Source organism: Myxine glutinosa, chromosome 14, assembly GCF_964187855.1.
Source record: "Myxine glutinosa chromosome 14, kmMyxGlut1.1, whole genome shotgun sequence".
NCBI classification, from domain to species: domain Eukaryota; kingdom Metazoa; phylum Chordata; class Myxini; order Myxiniformes; family Myxinidae; genus Myxine; species Myxine glutinosa.
The window spans coordinates 47,123,505-47,147,875 of NC_136274.1; the positions used below are offsets into that span (position 1 = coordinate 47,123,505).

At 45.6% G+C, this 24,371-nt stretch overlaps 1 protein-coding gene across 1 annotated transcript in view; it reads right to left on the reverse strand.

The window, feature by feature from the left end:
• Positions 1-24,371, reverse strand: part of TTK (TTK protein kinase) — a gene marked incomplete in the record, with an annotated part of 118,665 nt that overhangs the window by 47,736 nt on the left and 46,558 nt on the right. Inside the window, 10 exon segments of the mRNA XM_078768150.1 lie at positions 7,422-7,576; positions 8,112-8,272; positions 10,065-10,139; positions 10,712-11,150; positions 11,393-11,499; positions 17,863-17,937; positions 18,508-18,946; positions 19,190-19,296; positions 21,553-21,686; positions 21,819-21,897. Coding sequence (XP_078624276.1) covers positions 7,422-7,576; positions 8,112-8,272; positions 10,065-10,139; positions 10,712-11,150; positions 11,393-11,499; positions 17,863-17,937; positions 18,508-18,946; positions 19,190-19,296; positions 21,553-21,686; positions 21,819-21,897 — 1,771 coding nt within the window.

Consider the following 24,371-nt stretch of genomic DNA (forward strand, 5'->3'; position numbering starts at 1 on the left):
GCAGCGACATTCAAATGTAAGGCATGCACAGAGGGAGTTGCAGATGGAGGAAATGTTGAGTGGGATCTTGGAGACGGCGTGAAGCTGGAAGGTGTGAAAACATTTTGCTACCTCGGAGACATGCTGAATGGAGAAGGTGGATCAGACTCGGCAACGGTTGCCAGAGTGAGATGTGCATGGAAGAGGTTTCGGGAACTGAGTGGCATGCTGATGAGGAGGGGAGTGTCGTTGAAGCTGAAGGGAAAGGTGTATGCTGCATGTGTGAGAAGAGTTATGATTTAGAGGAGTGAGACATGGGTAATGAACGTAGAGCAGCAACGAAGGTTGGAAAGGGTGGAAATGCGAATGGTTCGATGGATGTGCGGAGTATCGTTGAGAGAGAGGAAGAAAATGATGAATTGCGAAAATGATGGGAATAGAGCCTGTGATTGATGTTGTGAAGAGGAACAGGTTGTTTTTTTTTGTATACAAGATCGAGGCTCGTGAAAGAGCAAACATTAATCACACAGAAGGACAAACGGACACATAAAACATATAACATGGGGAGCGGTAGGAAAAATGGGGCGAGAGGGGGAGGAACACAAACAACATCTGAGAGCAGGGACATCGAGAGATCTGTGGGAGGGAGAGGGCTTTGGGGGGGGGGGGGGCGAGGCATGGGAAGCGGGGGGTGGGAGAGGTATAAAACACATGGACACTGCCGGGACTTCCAGGAAAGAAGTTGGAATTTCAAACAAGGTGGATCTGGGGTGAATTAATGGGGGTAGAAAAGATCAAGGTTTTGGATGGGGAAAGATAAGAGATGGTGGTGAACAGCTGTTTTAAAGACCTGGAGGGAAGAGTGGGATTGAAGGGAGTGTGGGAGTTTGTTCCAGAGGCGGGAGAAAAGAGGAATGAAAGAGTGAAGGTGAGCAGAGAGCCGAGATTTCGGCAGTTTAACCATCAGAGGGTTGCTGGCAGATCTTGTGCGACCTGTAGGAATATTTGGGGGACAAAGCACAGAGAGAGCTGGGGGAGCAAGGCCGGAGAGGAGTCGGGAGAAGACAGAAAGACCACCTACCTGTCTGCGGTGAGTGGGTGAAAGGCCCTCGGAGATAGCTTCATCACGGGAGATTTCAATGATTCTGAAAGCTTTGGTTTCAACAGCGTGAAGCTGAGCTAGGTGTGAGGCAGGAGCACCGGCCCATAGGGGAGAACAGTATTCCATTGAGCTGCGGATGAAAGCCTTGTATGTGGTGAGGAGCTCAGGTGTGCCGAGGAAGGACTTCGGACGACGGAGGATGCCCAGTCGGCGACTGGCTTTGGAGGCCAGCTTGGAAATGTGGTTTTCCCAAGAAATATCATGGCAGATAGTGAGACCCAAAAGCTTGAGCGACAACTTCTTGGAGAGGATTGTTGAGAAAGTAGATGGGAGGGTTGTCCAGTCGATCTTTTCGGAGAGACAGAGTAAGAGTGTGCGATTTGTCAGGATTGAAAGACATGTTCCACTTGTTTGACCAGTCTGATTTTGTCCAGGTCTTCAGAGAGTGAGGAGGCTGCAGACTGCCGATCTGAGGGAAGAGGAATGGAGCGGCAGAGAGTGGAGTCATCAGCAAATAGATAGAGAGGATTTTCCAGAGTCGGAGAGATCATTGATGAAGACCAGAAAAAGCACAGGGCCCAGAACACTGCCTTGGGGAACTCCAGCCTGAACAGGAAGGGGAGATGAGAGAAATCCATTCAGGGCCACACGTTGTCTACGACCAGCGAGGAAGTCCGCAAGCCATGCATGGAGATTTCCATGGATACCATTGGAGGAGAGTTTGGTGAGCAGAGCTGGGTGCCAGACCGAATCGAAGGCACGTGATATGTCAAGGGAGACGGCTCTGATTTCCTGTTTGGCATTGAGGACCTCCATCCATTTTTGAGACAGCAGAAGCAGCATGTCGAGTAGAATGACCTGGTCTGAATCCAAATTGATGATCGGAGATCAAGCCATTGGAGAAGAGGAAGGATTTGATATCCGAAGCAATGATGGATTCCATGACTTTGCTGATAATTGGGAGCAGGCTGATTTGTCTGTAGTTGCAAGGATCTGTTTTTGCACCTTTTTGTGTAAAGCGGTAATGTTTGCTGATTTCCAGGATGCTGGCAGATGACCTTGAGCAAAAGAGAGGGTGAAAAGAACAGAGGGTGAGATAGAGCGGCAGAGCAGGATTTTAGGACCCGTGGGCTGATGCCGTCTGGTCCAGTTGCAGAATCAGTCGAGGTTTGACAAAAACTCCTCCACCTTGTCAGGAGAGAAGGACACAGAGTCCAGGAGTCGTTGGGTTCGACTGGGTAAGGTGGGAACAGAGAGAGATGGGTTTGGGACAAGATTTTGAGGCAAACACAGAGTTGAGGCATTCGGCTTTGTCACGTGCGGTGTCAACTGTGTAGCCATTTGAGGTAAGGGAGGGGATGGAGGGGGAACAAACACCAGAAACGGATTTGACCAGATGCCACCAGGATTTGGAGGAAGGAGACAGGTTTGAGAGTTCATTCTTGAGTGTGGAGAGATAGTGCTTCCTGGCACTCCTGAGGGTAGACACACACTTGTTCCGAGCTTGGTGGAAGGAACTGAGATTGCCTTCAGTTGGATTAGCCTTCCAATTGGCAAAGGCAAGTTGTTTCAGGGCAACTGCCTCACCACAAGATTCAGTGTACCATGGACGGGAGGAAGGGTAAGACAACTGAAGACGAGATGGGATAAATCTGTGCATGAGAGAGAGCAGTTTGCTTTGGAAGAATTCCCAGGAAGAATTGATGTCAGAGGCAGTGGAGATGGGAGACCAGTCCAGATGATTGATGGCTGCTTGAAGACCGTGCCAGTCGGCCTGATTGAAACGCCAGACTCGGTGACGCTGAGGAGGCTCTCTGAGAATGGCCAGAGGGATGTCCACTTTAACAAGCACATGATCAGAAGAACCGATTGGGGCAGAAGAAGAGCAGCAGACATTAGCAGGGAAGTTTGTCATAAACAAGTCTAGAAGAGCAGATACACCATTGGCTGAGATCCGGGTCGGGAAATTGACAGATTGTGTCAATCCCAGTGAGTCGCAGAAGTCCTTTGCTGAGGTGCCATGGCTGGTGAGAGATGAACCCACACCCAGCCAGCTGGCATGATGACAGTTGAAGTCGCCACATATGAGGAAAAGAGTTGGGATGAGTGGATAGAAGTTGGTCCATGTCGTCAGACAATGAAATGTAAATGGAGTCATCACTGTTTGGACGGTACAGAACACATGTGAACAAAAGGTGGGAGCGGAGAGGAAGCCGTAGCCAGAGGTACTCCTGGGGGTGAGGTGGAGAGAGGGCACTGCAAGCAGAGTGAGGAAGAGAGTTTTTGATAAAGATAGCCACCCCACCACCAGGACGAGGCTCGGGTCTATCATACCGGAGGAGGGAGCAACCTGGGAGAGATACCAAGGAATCAGAGACATCATGAAGGAGGAAAGTTTCTGTTAAGCAGATCACGTCTGGTTTGTCAGAAGCAACCTGTATGGAGAGATCAGTCAGGTTTGAGCGAAGGCCCTGGATGTTTGAGGTCCATACCGTTAATGAAGAGAGGGGGAGCATCGGGTACAGGACAGGGGAGGGGAGATGTCAGGTAAGATGAAGGATGAGAGGGGGAGGTAGGGAGAGCAGTTGATAGTGTGTCAGAGATTACAGAAGAGTTACAAGAAAAGGAAGGATGAGGAGAACAAAAGATTTGATGGTGAAGGGATGAGGCACAGTGAGGGGTTGTTTGAGGGGTGGAGGGGGGGGGGGGCAGAGGAAAGTAGAAGGTTGGCAGAGGTGGAGGTATGAGATAGAAGGGAGATGAAGTGGGGAGGAGGCAGCTTTGAGGAGGAGGAGGGAGGAGGGAGAATTGGAGAGGAATGGTATGGGAGGAGATTTGAATGGGAGGGGTTGGGGGGGAGTTTTGAAGGGGAGGAGTGAGGGGGGAGTTTAGGAGGGGAGGGGCAAGGGGGAGTTTAGGAGGGGAGGGGCAAGGGGAGAGTTTAGGAGGGGAGGGGCAAGGGGGGAGTTTAGAAAGTGGATACTTAATGAAAGACGAACATTGATAACAAATTGGGTTTATTGTGATTTTCAAGTTAGCAATCCGATTAAGAACAATGGAGGAAGGATGGAAAGAATGTGAATTTAGAGCATGCAGTGATTTAGAGCTATAAGGGATTGAATTTTTTTTTTTTTGAAGTGGAATGAGTTGGAGAGGAAATTGAAAGAAGCCTTTTAAATATGAAGAAAAACAGCGTGTTGTAATATACCACTGAATAAAACACTGAAGGGGTAAGTTTAAACATATTTAAATAATATTTAAACAGAACCGTGAACAATCTTAAATGCACAAAATTCCGGCGGGGGAGGGCCTGAGGGACCACCACGAGTCACGTGAACAGAGCAAAAGGTGGATGGCAAGGAGATAATGGGGGTGGGGCGAACAGCACACGTGGAGAAAGGAAAAATAAATGTTTTTGGTTTTTATTTTTTTGTTTTTGTTTTTTGGAGGGGAGGATGGGGGGGGGGGTGGGGATTTAAAACGTCAGAGAGTATTATTTTCGGGGTAGAAGGGAAAAATCTAAGAGCCAAGCAAAACACGAAGTAGGGGACTTAAGTTAGCAAACAACGACGGGGGTACAAGGCCGCACACGAGGAGCAGAACACGATTAATTATGGTATTTGCCAGACGGTATTTAAAACGTTAGACAAGTGGTCGATGTTCGGGTAAGTTTGGGGGAGAAGAGAAAATCTAAGAAATAAGCAATACAGCGAAAGAAAGAACTTAAATTCACAGAACACCTGTGGGGGTAGGGAAGCCAAGAGAAACCAGGCCACGCACGCGGTGGGACAGAAAACGATTACATTGTACAAAAGTTTGCAAGAATTGCAAATCAACACCAACTAGAAACACACTGCAACACATGCACAATAAAAAACGAGTAGAAACTGACGAAGACACGAATGGAAAAAATACTTATAACATTGCTGCCGTGCAGAGGTCGAAGACGCTTCCTTGCTCCAGACCGGAAACGGAAGTCCAGGTTGAGATGGTTTGGTCATGTGTTGAGGAAGGATGAAAGTGACTGGTTGAGAAGAGTGATGGAAATGAATGTAGAAGGAAGTAGAAGACGGGGAAGACCGAGAAAGACTTGGCCAAAGATGGTGGAAGAAGAAATGCGGGCAAGGGGGTTAACAAGGAGAGATGCAGAAAATAGGGCAAGATGGAGAAGATTGTCATGGGGACCAAAGGCTAGCCCCTGCTCTCGCAGGGAAAATGGCCTTAAAATGCATGTTGTTGTTGTATATACATATATTGTTACGTGTATGTGGGTGGGCAATGAAATACCTTAGTCCAGATAGGATCGTAGAGATTAGCGTACGCCATATGCTGTGTAGCCACCTTCCTGTATACAAGTCAGGGCCGGATGTCCGGGTAAGCATTGTGTGTCTCCATGCGGGGGTGGAGCTATGCTAATTTGTTAGGGTAAAAGGGTAGATTTCATGTGTGTAAATGCCTCTGTAGCTTTCCCTTTGTTCTTACACTACCTTACACTTACACCACCAGCCACGTGATTAGCACTTAAATTAAATAACGCAATCGCCGACCGGATCCGGACACTACCACCGACACCACCCAGCTTGAATCTTCTCGATGGGCGCAAAGAGTGACCGTGAGGCCACGCCCCGAAGACAGATTGGTTAAAGAACGGAGGAGCGATGCGATGGTGCGGCACAATTGGTGAGTGTGACGTCATTGCTGAAGATTTCAGCACCAGGAACAAAAAGGCAAAGCGCCGCCATTTTCGCTCTGTTCCGGCGTTCGTGGCAGGCGGTTGCATTTTGCACACTCTTGGTCCTGGGTTTCGTCACGAGCAGATGCATTCCATGTCTCTCTCTTGGTCCGGGCTCTTGGTATGAGCGGTCGCATTTTTGTGCTTGCTCTTTTCCTCGCACGGCGGTTGCATCCACACACGCATTTCCCTCTCATTGTTCCTGGCTGTTGGAAACGGGCACATCTCTCTCTCTCTCGTGCTGGATTGGTGCATGCGGTCAAGCCGTTGTGTTTCTCTCTCTCTCTCTCTCTCTGGGCAATCGGACGGAAGAGGAGGAATTTTGGCTGCCTCACGCAGACTGGCTGGCTGGGGCGCAACTTCTCGCCCTAGGGCGTTTTCCCACGCAGGGACGTGGGACCTGTGACGGCCCCAAACCATCGTGGAGACCGGAGCTGAGTACCAATGAACACGACACATTTATTTTTACTTTCGTTTATTTCTCCCTGTGGCGTGTAATCGAGTCTGATGGAGGGTCGCTCATTTAGGAATTTAGTTTACCGTACCTTTTGTTATCCTGGCATTGATTTTTATTAAACCAATTATTTGTTACATTTTCAATTTCTTGTCTTGTACGTTTATTTGTCTGTGGGGATCGGATAAACCCCCATGCCACGTCCGTCCGTGCAGGTAAGGACCTCGCTACCCTCCACCAACCACACGCATGCAAAAGGTACCGCCATAGTTGGGTTGGCGGCAACCCAACTATGGGTTGGGTAAACTAAGCGACAAAAAGGGTTGGCGGCAGGAAGGGCATCCGGCCGTAAAACATTGCTTCAAAAAGGGGACCAAAAAAAACAAAAACAACAACAACCACGGTCCCCGAAAAAGGCCAACCCCCGCTTGCGGGGAAAAATGGCCTCTAAAGGTGGTTTTTTTTTTGGTTTTTTTTATAGTTGGGTATATGCCTCGGAATTAAATCTTGTTTGGTCATCTGTCACCCTGAGGTCTTCACTACAAGGTAGACACACGATAATATGACATACTTAATATGCACACGGGTGATGAAGGTTGTGGTCAAGTTTCGTCGGAATTCCTTGTGTCGTTTGAGAAGAAAGCAAATTCCTATTGTGGGGAGCTCTTTATTTTTATTTCTCGTCGGGGGTGCTCCCACGAAAACATAAGCTATTTATACACGTTAACATGCCGTTTGTTCAAGGAGTAAAAAAAACCCTTGGGGGGGTGGGGGGGGGGGCGATTTTATTCGTATGAATATTGTTTTGTAATAACACCGATATCATGCTATTATATTTTGTGTTGGTTACTTTTGTTATTCGAAGCGGCCTTGGAAAAATGCGCCGATAAAGCTATCTTAACATGGATATGCACCTCAACATGCAACCCCATTGGTAGGGGAAAACCCCCTTGGGGAAGATGGAGGGAGGGTGGGGGGTGGGGATTAATTAGCTACAACCTTTATTGCGTGACCATTAGTCCTCCTGTCAAGTTTGATTGAGATTGGATAAGTGACGGCCGAATGTACCGTGGTCAAAAATAATCAGACACCAAATTGCGTATTTTAGTATGATGATAAAAAAAAGAAAAGGAAATCCGGATTGATGGCAGTACCTTGCTTGTGAATGGCCGAAACGGCCTCGACCATGTTACGCCAGTAGAAGCTTCGATCCTCGGGCTTCAGCCGCTTGCGCTCCATGTTGAGCCAGCTACTTAAATCGATGCTTCCACATTCCATGACCATCATCACGTAGTTCTCAGTCATCTCACTGTGGTGTGGGAGAAGTTGACCAGAAAAGGAAGGTCGAGAGAAGGGGGGAGGCAGACAAAGTGGGCAAAACAGAGAGCAACGTCGGCGACTAGTTTTTCAAAACCATGTGAACTCACAAAGGTACCATATTTTGACAATTATTTGAATTATGAATGATCGTTTTAAGGCCATTTTCCCCGCTAGAGCGGGGGTCAGGCTTGCGGGCCCCATGACAATCATGGTTCCCTGTTTGAGGCAATGTTTTTATGGCCGGATGCCCTTCCTGACGCCAACCCTTGGTCACGCTCTTACGATGCGCAGGGATACGGTGTACCTATTCTAGATCTGGGTACACACCGTGATCATTCATCCCAGCAAGCTGGTACTCAATTTGCCGACCTCGGAAGGATGACAGGCTGAGTCAACCCCCCTGGCGTTAATTCAGCGATCGACCAGGATTCAAACCCAGGATCCTAGGATCCCAAGCCGGCACACTAACCGCTAAGCCAACACCAGGCTTAAATGTTGATGTGATTCAAAAGTGAATTGCTCACTGGCTGTACAAGCGGATAATCATGTCGCTACAGCTCTGCAGTTTCTGCAGGAACTGTATTTCTTTTGCTATGGTCTCTCTGATGAGAGGATCAGCAGTGTCCAGCTGAACACATTTCACAGCACGCACCTCTTCTGCCTGAGCATCGTATACCTGGTACACCTGCATGCACACACCGAGGCATGGTTCTAGGAACAGCATGAAAGCATCCACCCAAAATAGCAGAGACTAAACGAGGCCTCATTAAGCAGACAGTCCAAGGAACCCCTTCCTCATGCCCAACTCAGAGGAAGATTCGGAAAAGTTTGTCACAGTGCAATCTTCAGTCAAAACAAGAAGGAAGAAACCATCTAAGATCACAGTGATGAAGGGTGCGCTTCATAATGCAGTACTTCAATGCCCAGGAGGAAAATAATTTACAAGCCAAGCAAAACAGAGAAAGCCAAGCGTGTCATAATGCTGCAAGGTGAGGAGGTGGTGTTAGAGCCTATATACATTCGTCAATTAAATATAAGATTTTAAAAAGTGACGTCATGCACGCAGAATCGCTTTGGCTCCAGACATTTGACTGGGCGATTTCAACATCAATATTCATAATCTAGAAAATTATGCAGAATTATTTATTGTATCAATACAATGCGTAGGGATGCAACAGTTAATACAAACATGCACTCGTCACCGAATCTTCGACCTCTTTCATTGATCATACTTATATTAACTTCTCTTTAAATTGTATACATGTGGGGACCACTTTTACAGACGTTTCTGATAATTCCCCAATCTTTGCCATTTTTGAGAAGATATTAGTAGAAAGACGAAAAGAAAGATCAAGTTCCAAACATTATGATGAGGTCTATTGCCAGGATATTTCTGTTGAAACATGGCAAAGAGCGATGGAAAGCATTGGTGTGGATAAAGCGCATTATTGTTTTTAGTCTTTTTTAAAGATTTGTGGCAGACATGCACCAATCGTACCGAGATGTATTCATCGGAAGAAGAATAAAAAGCCATGGATTACAAAAGGTGTTAAAAAAAAAAATTAATTAATACTAAGCATAAGTTGTATTTTAAAGTCATAGCATCTAACCACGATGAGGATTATTTGGCTAGATATGAAAGGTATCGAAATATTTTAACAACTGTCTTCAGGAATGCAAACAGTACAACATAGAGGGCTATTTATGACTAGGAGAAGACACCGGTCAGACATGGAGCGCTCTGCTTCACAGTGGAAATCAGAGATCGAAAGCCACTCATGTTGAGAAGTAATGTATAGAAAGACATGGGAAGTAGTATTTTACATCTGCCAGAGAAATAGGGGAAGCCTTTAATATCTTATTTGCAAATGTTGGTCCTAATTTCGCCCAGAAAAATCCCTGAAACTGCAGTAAATAATAATTTTAGTAAATATCTCAGTAATGAAGTTGGATGCTCATTATTCTGTAAACATTATAGAATGTGAGGTTGAGGCCAAACTCATCTTTGAGAGAAAATAAAGCATGTGGCTATGATAATATGCCTGCTAGATAAAAGAGGCAGCACATTTTATTGTAAAACCGTTAACATACATTTTTTAATCAGTCCTTTTTGACGCAAAGATTTCCAGAATTAATGAAAATAGCTAAAGGAAGACCAATTTACAAGAAAGGCCAAAAAGACAATCCAGGTAATTATCAACCAATATCTGTATTATCCATTATAGCCAAGGTGTTTGAAAAAATGGTGAATGAAAGAATACATTTTTTGGAGATGTTTGTTTACAAATTAATCACGTATTTTATAAACAGTTTGGTTTTCGTAAACTATATTTTTTCTTTTTAATCGGTAATTAGTTATCGTCAAATTTTCCAATCGGCCAAACACTAATTCAGCACTGTAGATAAACCCAATTGTTTGTTTTTTTAGCAATACAGGTTGTAGAATTAGACAGAAGACGGCGAAAATCATCACATACCTTACTGGTGCCACCTTCGCCGAGCAGCTTGAGGATCTGGTAAGCTTTGCCATTCACAGAAATGCACGTGTTTCCCTGATACAGAAACATCGCAAGCAAAAATTTTACTCAAAAATAAATAAAACAAAATTTGAAACACTCCACATCTCTTTTTTATTTGCCACATTATTTCCACGTTCTTGGAGGGTTGGCATGGGGTAGGTTTTTGGCTGAAGTTTTTCACGAACCGTCGGCCAGGTCTGACACTCGACTAAGTAGAAATTTGCAAAATTAGACAGAAATTTTCAACTTGGCTATGATACTGACGATAGCTCGCCTCTTCTGCGTGAAGGACACCATTTGATATTTAAGGTCCACCAACTAATGCCTCGTTTAATATGTCTATCCAAGGGACAGCACACACATTGAGGAATCACCGTGCCTGTGAAACACTGGGATGACAGTTTATAGCTGCGTCGGGATTCAAACCCATGCTAGACAGCTTAGAGGCGAGTGCGCGTATCTCCAGGTCATCCTGCCAGCCCCACACACTCCACAAATAAGAATCTCAATTTTATTTTTTACATTTTTGCTGACTTGGAAAGCAAGTCTCACAATCTGACATGCAGTGATAAACCAAATTGTCAAAAATATTTCAACACCGTTACCTTTTGCTGAGCAGTCGTTGGTTGACATAAAAGTGGATTGGAAGAGCATGGTGTCTGCACCTGCCCTCTGCCCAAGCTGGACTTGTTGCTTGATGGTGCTTGCTGATCACAGGCCGGTGTGGAACAGCGTGTAATAAAAGGCTTGGACAGACATGGCGTGGACGAGGGGTGCTTTCGGAGAGAGGGCAGAGACACTGGGGTGGGAAAGCACTGCAGAGGTTGGCCGGTCAGGCAAGCAGTCGGGCAAGGTGGAAGACGGCGGTCTTGTGAAAGCAGAGAGCTGGAGGACGAACATTTAAAACCTGGGAAACTTTCAGAATTGTCCAAAGACTGGTGGTCATCAGTTTGTGCTTGTGCTTTCATGATAGATGAGCTTGCTTGAGAAGAGACAGAGGACAGAACCGTCTCCGGAAAAGCAGAAACAAGAAGCGAGACATTCCTGCAGAAAATGCTCAATCAAGTTTCTCATCAGTGTCGAACGAAAGGTGGACAATAAAAGAAAATGCATCGAATGAAACAACAACTCAATTACTGACTGATGGGGTTTTGGTCGAAAGCCTTGAAACTTGCCTTATGTTTTCACTAAAACAAAATAGCAGCAATCTCAGCAAAACGAGGCCATAAAAATGAGGCTCGATTTGCAGAAATGGAAAACCGACAGCAATTTCCTGTGATACTCACGCTTGTTTATACGACTGTGTGGTCGTGGCCAGTCCAACAGATGTGTCTCTCATATCTATTTCCTGATTCAATACCCTTTGCTGCTCCAAGACAGTAACACGCATGGCCTAAAAAAAAAAAAACAAAAAAAAAAACAGACAAGCACTCAACTCATCATCCGTTGAGAAAGGGCACAAAAAGCTTCAGCAGGAGGCCTATCCACCAGAGAGTGTATCTGAAGCAATCATGGATTTAGGGCTAAGCGATAGATATTTTTGCTCGTCGATTATCGCCCCTCCGAATATCAGCAATCCGAAGCCTGGTGTTGGCTTAGCAGTTAGTGTGCGGGCTCGAGATCCTAGGATCCTGGGTTCGAATCCTGGTCGATCGCTGAATTAACACCAGGGGGGTTGACTCAGCCTGTCATCCTTCCGAGGTCGGCAAATTGAGTACCAGTTCACTGGTAATTCCCTGTGTGTCGCAAGAGGCGACCAACAGGGTTGGCGGCAGGAAGGGAATCCGATCATAAAACAGCTTCAAAAAGGGGACCAAGGTGCCCGAAAAAGGCCAACCGCTGCTCTGTGGGGAAAAATGGCCTCGAAAAGTGGTCTCAAATATCAACAATCCAGCGATATATTGACATTGCACAATCACTTGTGTTAACTTAACCGGACCACCCACCCGGCAGCAAGAGATGGCGCTTGTGCGGTACACACTATCGATCGTTCATATGTATAACCCCAATGATGACTCAATAAGATGTTCAAAAAATATTGTCAACGTGACCCTACATTTTTCAAACTGTCGATTTATCTGCACATTCGATAATGGACAAAGTGGTACGCGGTATCTTAAACTGAAGATTTTGAAACTTGTTTTCATACATTGAATATGAATATCGACATGAAAGACTCATTTTATCAGAACACAGTAGTCCCAGTAAATGCAACACCCTTCTCTCTCGCCTTTTCATGCGAATGAGAAAACTTCTGCCCATGTGCAATAGCTTGAGGATACAGCTGTTTATCACCAACTAATCCATCCGGAAATTCCAGATGGATTAGTTAGCCACCGGACTTCCGGTCCCTCGAGCGACGAGGCTTGCTTCTGTCTCTCCACGGCATCAAAGTGTGTTTTCCGGTTCGTTTGTCAAATTTCCGCTGGGTATTTTGTTGTGTATGTGTTATTGTGTGTTTCTATTTGGTTTTGGTTTTGTAGTTGTTGCAAATTTGTGTGCAATTAGTCGTTTTTTTGTTCGCGCCTCGTGCGGCCTGGTCTTTCCAGGCTCTCTCCGCCCCTTGCCCCCCCCCCCCCATCAGTGTTTTGTGAATATGGGTTCTTTCCTTCATAGTATTTGCTTGTTTCTTTGATTTTCTTTTCTCCCCCCTACCTCTCACAAACATCTTACCCTTTGTCCAGCGTTTTGAAACCAGAACAAACAAATGAACAAACAAAAAAAAATTATATATTAATTCTCTCCTCCCGTACACGTGCTTGTTCGCTCTCCTCCTTGTCTCGACTTGTGCCCCAACCCCTATATCTCTTTTCTTCCACCTCTGCTCCTGCTTTCTCAAATCCACGTTCTCACTTAGAGACTTTTCCCAGATTGTTTTTCATGGTTTTGTTTAAATATGCTTAAACCGCAGCCGCGATGCTGATGCCCCCCCCCCCTCCCCCAGAATTTCCATGTTTTAAACGTTCCCAGAGTATACCCTGGATTAGAATAGGTCCACCGTATCCCTGCGTGTCGTAAGAGACGACTAAGAGGATTGGCGTCAGGAAGGGCATCCGGCCATAAAAACCTTGCCTCAAAAAGAGACCCATGACAATTACAACTACATATGGGCAGGGTACAGCCCGAAGTGGAGATTGGTTTCTGAGGTTTGGGACATGGAATGTAGGGACAATGACAGGGAGATCAGGAGAAGTGGTGGAAGTATTGGTCAGAAGAAGAGTGGACATATGTGTGCAAGAGACGAGATGGAAGGGAAGTGGTGTGAGAATGGTGAAGGTTAGGCAGGGACAGAAATACAAGTTTATGTGGCAAGGGTGCCTGGAGGGCGTGAATGGTGTTGGTGTCCTGTTTTCTGAAGAGTTTGTTGACAGTGTGGTGAGTGACGAGAGTGAGTGATAGGTTGATGACGGTGAAAATGATGATTGGAAAGCTCTTGGTGAACGTCATCTCGGGATATGCTCCACAGGTTGGTCGAAGCGATGAAGAGAAGGACAAGTTCTGGTGTGCGATAGAGAAGCTGATGGAAAACGTGAAAGATGAGGAAGTTGATGTGGTAGGAGACCTAAATGGACATGTGGGAAGGAGTATGGATGGTTTTGATGGAGTTCATGGGGGTTACGGATATGGTGTGAGAAATGGAGAAGGTGAAAGGATTTTGGAGTTTGCTGATGGAGCTGATTTGTTATACTCAGTTCCAGAAAGAGGATAATAAGCTTGTTACATACACGTCAGGTGGGTCGACGACAACCTTTGACTACCTGATAGGGTAGGCGAGATAGGGGGCACCTCCGGGACACAAAGGTCATCCCGGGGGAGGAGGCTGTTTCACAGCACCACTTGGTTGTCTGCGACATAAGGGTGAAAGGTGAGAGGAGAGCTCGGCGGGTGAAGTACCAACCGAGAATGAAGGTGTGGAGGTTGAAAGAGGTGACAGTAAGGGAGGCATTTAAAGAGAGGCCGAGTAGGGTCGAGGATGATGTGGTTGAGCTTGAAAGTGGTTGGATGTCAATGAAAGATAGTCTGTTGGGAGCTGTTGGTGAGGTATGTGGATGGACAAAAGGACCACCGAGGCACTCGGAAACATGGTGGTGGGATGATGAAGTTGGAAAGAGGATTGACGAGAAGAGGAAGAAGTTCAAGGAGTGACAGAAGGCGAAGGGTACGGGAGCAGAAACAGCAGAGCATGAAAGTTATAAGGCAGCCAGGAAGGCTGCAAAGAAAGAGGTAGCAAAGGCGCAGGAGACATGTAGGAAAATATTTGGATAACGCTTGGATTCGGAAGAGGGTCAGAAAGCAGTTTTCAGGATTGCAAAGCAGATAGCGAAAGGTGTGATGTGATGGGGGTGAGTTGCTTGAAGGATGAAGTGGGACAAATCGTTGTCGACCCAGATGGAATTAAAGGAAGATGGAAAAGATATATGGAAATGCTGTTGAATACAGAGAATGAATGGGATGGCAACATAGAGAGTAACCCAGTTTTAGGACCGGCAGAGAAGATAACTGAGAAGGAAGTTGAGGAAGCGATAAAAGCAATGAAGGGGAGAAAAGCGGGAGGGCCGACAGGAGTTGTGGGAGATATGTTGAAGGCAGCAGGAAGTTGGGGTGTGAAGAGAATGACAGAGATCTGTAATATGGCAGTGAAACAAGGCCGCATTCCAGTGGATTGGGAACCGAGTACCCTCGTCCCTCTATACAAGGGGAAAGGTGACCCTCTGGAGTGTGGCTCGTACCGAGCGATAAAGTTATTGGAGCATGGAATGAAGGTATTGGAAAGGGTGTTGGAGAGAGGATAAGGAAGAAAGTGAAGATCGACGAAATGCAGTGTGGATTTATGCCAGGAAGAGGAACGACAGACGCGCTTTTCATTGTGAGGCAGTTGCAGGAGAAGTACATGGAGAAGAGGAAGAAGTTGTTTCTTGCGTTTGTTGATCTGGAGAAAGCATTCAATAGGGTTCCACGCAAAGTATTGACATGGGCATTGAGGAAGTTAGGAGTGGAGGAATGGTTGATCAGAGTCGTGATGGCAATGTACAAAAGAGCGCGCACAGCTGTAAGGACGAAGGACGGGAACAGTGGTGAGTTTGAGGTGAAGGTGGGAGTGCATCAGGGGTCGGTACTAAGTCCACTACTATTTGTAGCTGTGATGGACGTGCTGGCTCAGAACGTAAAGGAGGGTTTACCGTGGGAGTTGTTGTATGCAGATGATCTGGTGTTGATTGCGGAAAGTATGGATGGACTGAAGGAAAAGATGAAAAAGTGGGAGGAATGTGTCGAGACAAAAGGTCTGAAGGTGAATATCGGAAAGACGAAGGTGATGGCAAGTGGTAAAGCATGTGGTGAGGTGGAAAGAACTGGGAAGTGGCCCTGTGCTGTGTGTAGGAAGGGTGTCGGAGTGAACTCCATTCAATGTACAATGTGCGCTGAGTGGGTTCATCAAAAATGTAGTGGTCTGAGAGGGTCATTAACTAGTGTGGCAGCTACATTCAAATGTAAGGTGTGCACAGAGGGAGCTGCAGATGGAGGAAATGTTGAGTTGGATCTTGGAGACGGCATGAAGCTGGAAGGTGTGAAAACATTTTGCTACCTCGAAGACATGCTGAATGGAGAAGGTGGATCAGGCTCGGCAACGGTTGCTCGAGTGACATGTGCATGGAAGAAGTTTCGGGAACTGAGTGGCGTGCTGATAATGAGGGGAGTGTCGTTGAAGCTGAAGGGAAAGGTGTATGCTGCATGTGTGAGAAGTGTTATGATTTGTGGGAGCGAGACATGGGTAATGAACGTAGAGCAGCAACGAAGGTTGGAAAGGGTGGAAATGCGAATGGTGCGACGGATGTGCGGAGTATCGTTGAGAGAGAGGAAGACAAATGATGAATTGCGAAAGATGATGGGAATATAGCCTGTGATTGATGCAGTGAAGAGGAACAGCTTGAGATGGTTTGGTCATGTGTTGAGGAAGGATGAAAGTGACTGGTTGAGAAGAGTGATGGAAATGAATGTAGAAGGAATTAGAGGACGGGGAAGACCGAGAAAGACTTGGCTAAAGATGGTGGAAGAAGAAATGCAGGCAAGGGGGTTAACAAGGAGTGATGCAGAAAATAGGTAAAGTGGAGAAGATTGTCATGGGGACCGCAAGGCTAACCCCCGCTCTCGTAGGGAAAATGGCCTTTAAAATGCATGTTGTTGTTGTTGTTGTTGTTGTTGTAATCCATCCGGAAATTGATGGAAACACTTCTGGGTGCTCTCATTGAAAGCAATGTTTGTGTCCTTGTCAAACAAACATCATAATGGGTATTTTTGAACATTAATTGTACTTTTGCAGAGTGGTGAAGCCCACCCGACATTTGACTTCATATATCGTAAGCTGTACTGTACTGTTTATTAAAGCCACAGGATTTCTCCATCTGTCACTCCGCCTTTCACTCTGTTTTTGCTGGGACGTTATTACGGCATTACATCTAGCACGAAACGAGGCCTCTACGTACATTCACGTCATCTCGGCATCCAGCACTCAACCCGTCCCATGCTTATCTAGTTGTTTATTTTTGTTTATGACGGGTATGTGGGGATTAAATCAACCGTGATGGTTGGTGAGGTGGGGTAGGGGATGAGTGCCGTGTTTGACTCTGGTGGTTGTTGCTCTGAGGGCAGCATATGTGTGAGCTGCCTTGGAGACTGCGCTTTTTTGTATCCACATTTCACCACCTTGATAAAAGCTCTCCTGCATCGGGTCCGAGTCTGCCACAAATTTGTGGCAGACATGCACCAATCGTACCGAGATGTATTCATCGGAAGAAGAATAAAAAGCCATGGATTACAAAAGGTGTTAAAAAAAATCAATCAATACTTAGCATAAGTTGTATTTTAAAGTCATAGCATCGAACCACGATGAGGATTATTTGGCTAGATATGAAAGGTATCGAAATATTTTAACAACTGTCTTCAGGAATGCAAACAGCACAACATAGAGGGCTATTTATGACTCAGAGAAGACACCGGTCAGACATGGAGCGCTCTGCTTCACAGTGGAAATCGGAGATCGAAAGCCAGTCATGTTGAGAAGTAATGTATAGAAAGACATGGGAAGTAGTATTTTACATCTGCCACAGAAATAGGGGAAGCCTTTAATAGCTTATTTGCAAATGTTGGTCCTAATTTCGCCCAGAAAAATCCCTGAAACTGCAGTAAATAATAATTTTAGTAAATATCTCAGTAATGAAGTTGGATGCTCATTATTCTGTAAATATTATAGAATGTGAGGTTGAGGCCAAACTGATCTTTGAGAGAAAATAAAGCATGTGGCTATGATAATATGCCTGCTAGATAAAAGAGGCAGCACATTTTATTGTAAAACCGTTGACATACTTTTGTTTTGTAATCGGTCCTTTTTGACACAAAGATTTCCAGAATTAATGAAAATAACTAAAGTAACACCAATTTATAAGAAAGGCCAAAAAGACAATCCAGGTAATTATCAACCAATATCTATATTATCCATTACAGCCAAAGTGTTTGAAAAAATGGTGAATGAAAGAATACATTTTTTTGTATGTTTGTTTACAAATTAATCACGTATTTTATAAACAGTTTGGTTTTCGTAAACTATATTTTTTCTTTTTAATCGGTAATCAGTTATCGTCAAATTTTCCAATCGGCCAAACACTATAAAATTCAGCACTGTAGATAAACCCAATTGTTTTGTTTTTAGCAATACAGGTTGTAGAATTACAGACAGAAGACGGCAAAAATCATCACATACCTTACTGGTGCCACCTTCGCCGAGCAGCTCGAGGGTCTGGTAAGCTTTGCCATTCACAGAAATGCACGTGTTTCCCTGATACAGAAACATCGCAAGCAAAAATTTTATTCAAAAATAAATAAAACAAAATTTGAAACACTCCACATCTCTTCTTTATTTGCCACAATTATTTCCACGTTCTTGGAGGGTTGGCCAGGGGTAGGTTTTTGGCTGAAGTTTTTCACGAACCGTCGGCCAGGTCTGACACTCGACTTAGTAGAAATTTGCAAAATTAGACAAATTTTCAACTTGGCTATGATACTGACGATAGCTCGCCTCTTCTGCGTGAAGGACACCATTTGATATTTAAGGTCCACCAACTAATGCTTCGTTTAATATGTCCATCCAAGGGACAGCACACACATTGAGGAATCACCATGCCTGTGAAACACTTGGATGACAGTTTATAGCTGCGTCGGGATTCAAACCCATGCTAGACAGCTTAGAGGCGAGTGCGCATATCTCCAGGTCATCCTGCCAGCCCCAAACACTCCACAAATAAGAATCTCAATTTTGTTTTTACATTTTTGCTGACTTGTAAAGCAAGTCTCACAATCTGACATGCAGTGATAAACCAAATTGTCAAAAATATTTCAATACTGTTACCTTTTGCTGAGCAGTCGTTGGTTGAAATAAAAGTGGATTGGAAGAGCATGGTGTCTGCACCTGCTCTCTGCCCAAGCTGGACTTGTTGCTTGATGGTGCTTGCTGATCACAGGCCGGTGTGGAACAGCGTGTAATAAAAGGCTTGGACAGACATGGCGTGGACGAGGGGGGCTTTCGGAGAGAGGGCAGAGACACTGGGGTGGGAAAGCACTGCAGAGGTTGGCCGGTCAGGCAAGCAGTCGGGCAAGGTGGAAGACGGCGGTCTTGTGAAAGCAGAGAGCTGGAGGACGAACGTTGAAAACCTGGGAAACTTTCAGAATTGTCCAAAGACTGGTGGTCATCAGTTTGTGCTTGTGCTTTCATGATAGATGAGCTTGCTTGAGAAGAGACAGAGGACGGAACCGTCTCCGGAAAAGCAGAATCAAGAAGCGAGACATTCCTGCAGAAAATGCGCAATCAAGTTTCTCATCAGTGCAGAACGAAAGGTGGACAATAAAAGAAAATGCATCGAATGAAACACAACTCAATTACTGACTGATAGGGTTTTGGTCGAAAGCCTTCAAACTTGCCTTATGTTTTCACTAAGAAACAAAATAGCAGCAATCTCAGCAAAACAAGGCCATCAAAATGAGGCTCGATTTGCAGAAATGGAAAACCGACAGCAATTTCCTGTGATACTCACGCTTGTTTATACGACTGTGTGGTCGCGGCCAATCCAACAGATGTGTCTCTCATATCTATTTCCTGATTCAATACCCTTTGCTGCTCCAAGACAGTAACACGCATGGCCTAAAAAAAACAACAAAAAAAAACAAAAAACAGACAAGCGCTCAACTCATCATCCGTTGAGAAAGGGCACAAAAAGCTTCAATCCCACTCCCCCCTCCAGGTCTTTAAAACAGCTGTTCACCACCATCTCTTATCCTCCCCCATCCAAAACCTTGATCTTTTCTACCCCCGCTAATTTCGGTCCCCTTGTGTTTTATACCTCTTCCCCCCCCCCCCCCCCCTTCCCACGCCTCCTCCCCCCAAGCCCTCTCCCTCCCACACTTCTCCCTGCTCTCAAATGTTGTGGTTGTGTGCTTCCCCTTCTCTCCCCATCTTGTCTTCCACTCCCTCTTTTTGTATATTTTGTTTGTCTGGTTGATTTGTTTGTGAAATAAATGTTAGCTCTTTCACAAGCCTCGATTCAGTATATATATAAATAAATAAATAAATAAATTTTAAAAAAGCGGGAGGCCTATCCACCAGAGAGTGTATCTGAAGCAATCATGGAATTAGGGCTGAGCGATAGATATTTTTGCTCGTCGATTATCGCCCCTCCAAATATCAGCAATCCGAAGCTTGGTGTTGGCTTAGCAGTTAGTGTGCGGGCTTGAGATCCTAGGATCCTGGGTTCGAATCCCGGTCGATCGCTGAATTAACGCCAGGGGGGTTGACTCAGCCTGTCATCTTTCCGAGGTCGGCAAATTGAGTTCCAGCTCACTGGTAATTCCCTGTGTGTCGCAAGAGGCGACCAACAGGGTTGGCGGCAGGAAGGGAATCCGACCATAAAACATTGCTTCAAAAAGCGGACCAAGGTGCCCGAAAAAGGCCAACCGCTGCTCTGTGGGGAAAAATGGCCTCTAAAGGTGGTCTCAAATATCAACAATCCAGCGATATATCGACATTGCACAATCACTTGTGTTAACTTAACCGGACCACCCACCCGGCAGCAAGAGATGGCGCTTGTGGGGTACACACTATCGATCGTTCATATGTATAACCCCAATGATGACTCAATAAGATGTTCAAAAAATATCGTCAACGTGACCCTACATTTTTCAAACTGTCGATTTATCTGCACATTCGATAATGGACAAAGTGGTACGCGGTATCTTAAACTGAAGATTTTGAAACTTGTTTTCATACATTGAATATGAATATTGACAAGAAAGACTCATTTTATCACAACACGGTAGTCCCAGTAAATGCAACACCCTTCTCTCTCGCCTTTTCATGCGAATGTGAGAAAACTTCTGCCCATGTGCAATAGTTTGAGGATATAGCTGTTTATCACCAACTAATCCATCCGGAAATTGATGGAAACACTTCTGGGTGCTCTCATTGAAAGCAATGTTTGTGTCCTTGTCAAACAAACATCATAATGGGTATTTTTGAACATTAATTGTACTTTTGCAGAGTGGTGAAGAAGCCCATCCGACATTTGACTTCATATATAATAAGCTGTACTGTACTGTTTATTAAAGCCGCAGGATTTCTCCATCTGTCACTCCGCCTTTCACTCTTTTTGCTGGTACGTTATTACGGCATTACATCTAGCACTAAACGAGGCCTCTACGTACATTCACGTCATCTCGGCATCCAGCACTCAACCCATCCCATGCTTAGCTTATCCCAACGAGATGTTGTTTATTTTTGTTGACGGGTATGTGGGGATTAAATCAACCGTGATGGTTGGTGAGGTGGGGTAGGGGATGAGTGCTGTGTTTGACTCTGGTGGTTGTTGCTCTGAGGGCAGCATATGTGTGAGCTGCCTTGGAGACTGCGCTTTTTTCTATGCACATTTCACCACCTTGATAAAAGCTCTCCTGCATGGGGTCCGAGTCGGAATTCAAATGTGGTGATTGTATCAGTACAAATAGTCCCCCTCCACCTTATATACCGATTCAGGATCCTCAACGGAAGACGCTGATGAAGCAGTAGAAATGGCAACCGAGATGTTCGATTGTCCGGGACAGGCAAATTTTGTCCCAACAAATCAACACGTCAGTAAGCCTATCTGAAGGATGAGTCAATTTTACCATAAGCTGAGTTTAATAAACTTCACATATCTTACCTCAAACGCAGTTAGTTTTCGTATAAAGCCAGAGTGAATGTAAGTGACCAAATGGATCTTTTTAGAACAGAACCGACCTACCCCACATCCCCACCTCACCACAAGTCGGTGAAAACCTATAATGGTATCGCCCCATATGCTCGCAGTGCGAATAGTTGGACAGGTGCAATGGTTGATGGTGTAAGTAAGAATTCAACAACACCTACCCGTCTTGTGGACAGGCTGGAAGAAAAGTCAATATTGGGCCCCGATGTTCCACGAAATAGGCCTGACCCCCTTTCCTGCTGTCCAGCATCACTTTCCATTGGCTCACAGTCAGAAACACGGCCTTTGGACAGGCCTGCGCAAGAAAAATCAGACTTGCGCCTTTTTTTTTTTCTCACTGGCCAAGTTTAGTGATATAACTTGTAAGAAAACAAAAGAACGAATCAAATAACTGCACCGTTTTGCAGTAAAACAAAAGTTTGCTCACAACTAGCAGATGCCTGGTTAATGAGGTCAGTGTCCGACTGCAGAATGTGCTTCTCTTGCAAACCTCCATGGTGAAATGGCTAAGCAGGGTTAAAAAAAATAAAAATAAAAATAAAAATAAAAAAGGGTACAAATACATAAATTACTATTTACTCTGCATGAAAAGCTTTGCACCTTTTATCACTTCACAACTGGCAAGGAAATGTGTCACATCACGTCGCTTGCGTTTCAGCTAATTGTGGACAAATCGCGGTTGCCTCCAAATAATTTACTTGGAGAATTCAATGAAATTGCATTCACCGCTTTATGCTGCAATGTTTCACACAAGCAAACAAAGTCAAAAAACTAGAAAATCTAATTTGATGTGAATGCATCGATGGAACCACCTCTGCAAACGTTGGATGTTAACCCACTGTTAAATTTGTTCTCAGTTTAAGGTTACATTAAAAATATTAAACGTTCCTTAAGAGGGAGACAGAGGGAGAGGGAGAGGGAGAGACAGAGAGGGAGAGAGACAGACAGAGAGGGAGAGAGACAGACAGAGAGGGAGAGAGACAGACAGAGAGGGAGAGAGACAGACAGAGAGGGAGGGAGACAGACAGAGAGGGAGAGAGAGAGACAGAGAGGGAGAGAGAGAGACAGAGAGGGAGAGAGAGAGAGAGAGAGACAGAGAGGGAGAGAGAGAGACAGAGAGGGAGAGAGAGAGACAGAGAGGGAGAGAGAGAGACAGAGAGGGAGAGAGAGAGACAGAGAGGGAGAGAGAGAGACAGAGAGGGAGAGAGAGAGACAGAGAGGGAGAGAGAGAGACAGAGAGGGAGAGAGAGAGAGACAGAGAGACAGAGAGACAGAGAGACAGAGAGACAGAGAGACAGAGAGACAGAGAGACAGAGAGAGAGAGAGAGAGAGAGAGAGACAGAGAGAGAGAGAGAGACAGAGAGAGAGAGAGAGAGAGACAGAGAGAGACAGAGAGAGACAGAGAGAGACAGAGAGAGACAGAGACAGAGAGAGACAGAGACAGAGAGAGACAGAGAGAGACAGAGACAGAGAGAGACAGAGACAGAGAGAGACAGAGACAGAGAGAGACAGAGACAGAGAGAGACAGAGAGAGACAGAGAGACAGAGAGACAGAGAGACAGAGAGACAGAGAGGGAGAGAGACAGAGAGGGAGAGAGACAGAGAGGGAGAGAGACAGAGAGGGAGAGAGACAGAGAGGGAGAGAGACAGAGAGGGAGAGAGACAGAGAGGGAGAGAGACAGAGAGGGAGAGAGACAGAGAGGGAGAGAGACAGAGAGGGAGAGAGACAGAGAGGGAGAGAGACAGAGAGGGAGAGAGACAGAGAGGGAGAGAGACAGAGAGGGAGAGAGACAGAGAGGGAGAGAGACAGAGAGGGAGAGAGACAGAGAGGGAGAGAGACAGAGAGGGAGAGAGACAGAGAGGGAGAGAGACAGAGAGGGAGAGAGACAGAGAGGGAGAGAGACAGAGAGGGAGAGAGACAGAGAGGGAGAGAGACAGAGAGGGAGAGAGACAGAGAGGGAGAGAGACAGAGAGGGAGAGAGACAGAGGGAGAGAGACAGAGAGGGAGAGAGACAGAGAGGGAGAGAGACAGAGGGAGAGAGACAGAGGGAGAGAGACAGAGGGAGAGACAGAGGGAGAGACAGAGGGAGAGACAGAGGGAGAGACAGAGGGAGAGACAGAGGGAGAGACAGAGGGAGAGACGGAGAGGGAGACGGAGAGAGAGAGACGGAGAGAGAGACGGAGAGAGAGAGACGGAGAGAGAGACGGAGAGAGAGACGGAGAGAGAGACGGAGAGAGAGACGGAGAGAGAGATGAAGAGAGAGAGACGGAGAGAGCAAACAACAGAAAAAAGATAAGTAGAAGAGAGACAAATCATACTTCAAACTCGTTTTGTTTGCGGTTTGCACAATGATTGTAAAAGGGCACATAACCTTTGACCTGTTGCACCCAAAATTCAATCCACTCATGTTCATCTTTGTGTTACAATCCATACTTGTTCCAAGTTTGGTCCTCATCCTTCAGTGGTTCACAAGTTATTGCGTTAACAAAATGATTTTCAAACAAGGGGCACTTAAACCTTGACCTTTTGAACCAAAAATGTGCTCGGTCCATCTATGTATTACTGCCTATACCTGTGTCAAGTATGGTTGAAATCACTTTAGAACTATGACAACAAATCTGTATGCCCAGCTAAGGGGTGCAGCGACCCGACCCCCTTTGGGGTTGAACCTTTTCACTTTGTTCCCTAGGGACAAAGGACCGCGAGGTTCTGGCAGAATTTTGGAATTTTTTTGGGCATGGTGCCGATGATACCTCGCCTATTCTTCATAAATGACAGCGGGATCTTTAACGTCCACCAACTAATACTGGGAAATGGGAGACCAAGTTTAACGTCCATTCAAGGGACGGCATACACACATTGATGAATGTCTGTGTCTGTGAAACACCGGGATGATAGTTTATAACTGGGCTGGCATAAAAACCCAGGCTAGACAGCTTAGTGGTGAGTGCATACACCTCGGCCATCCTTCAGGCCCAA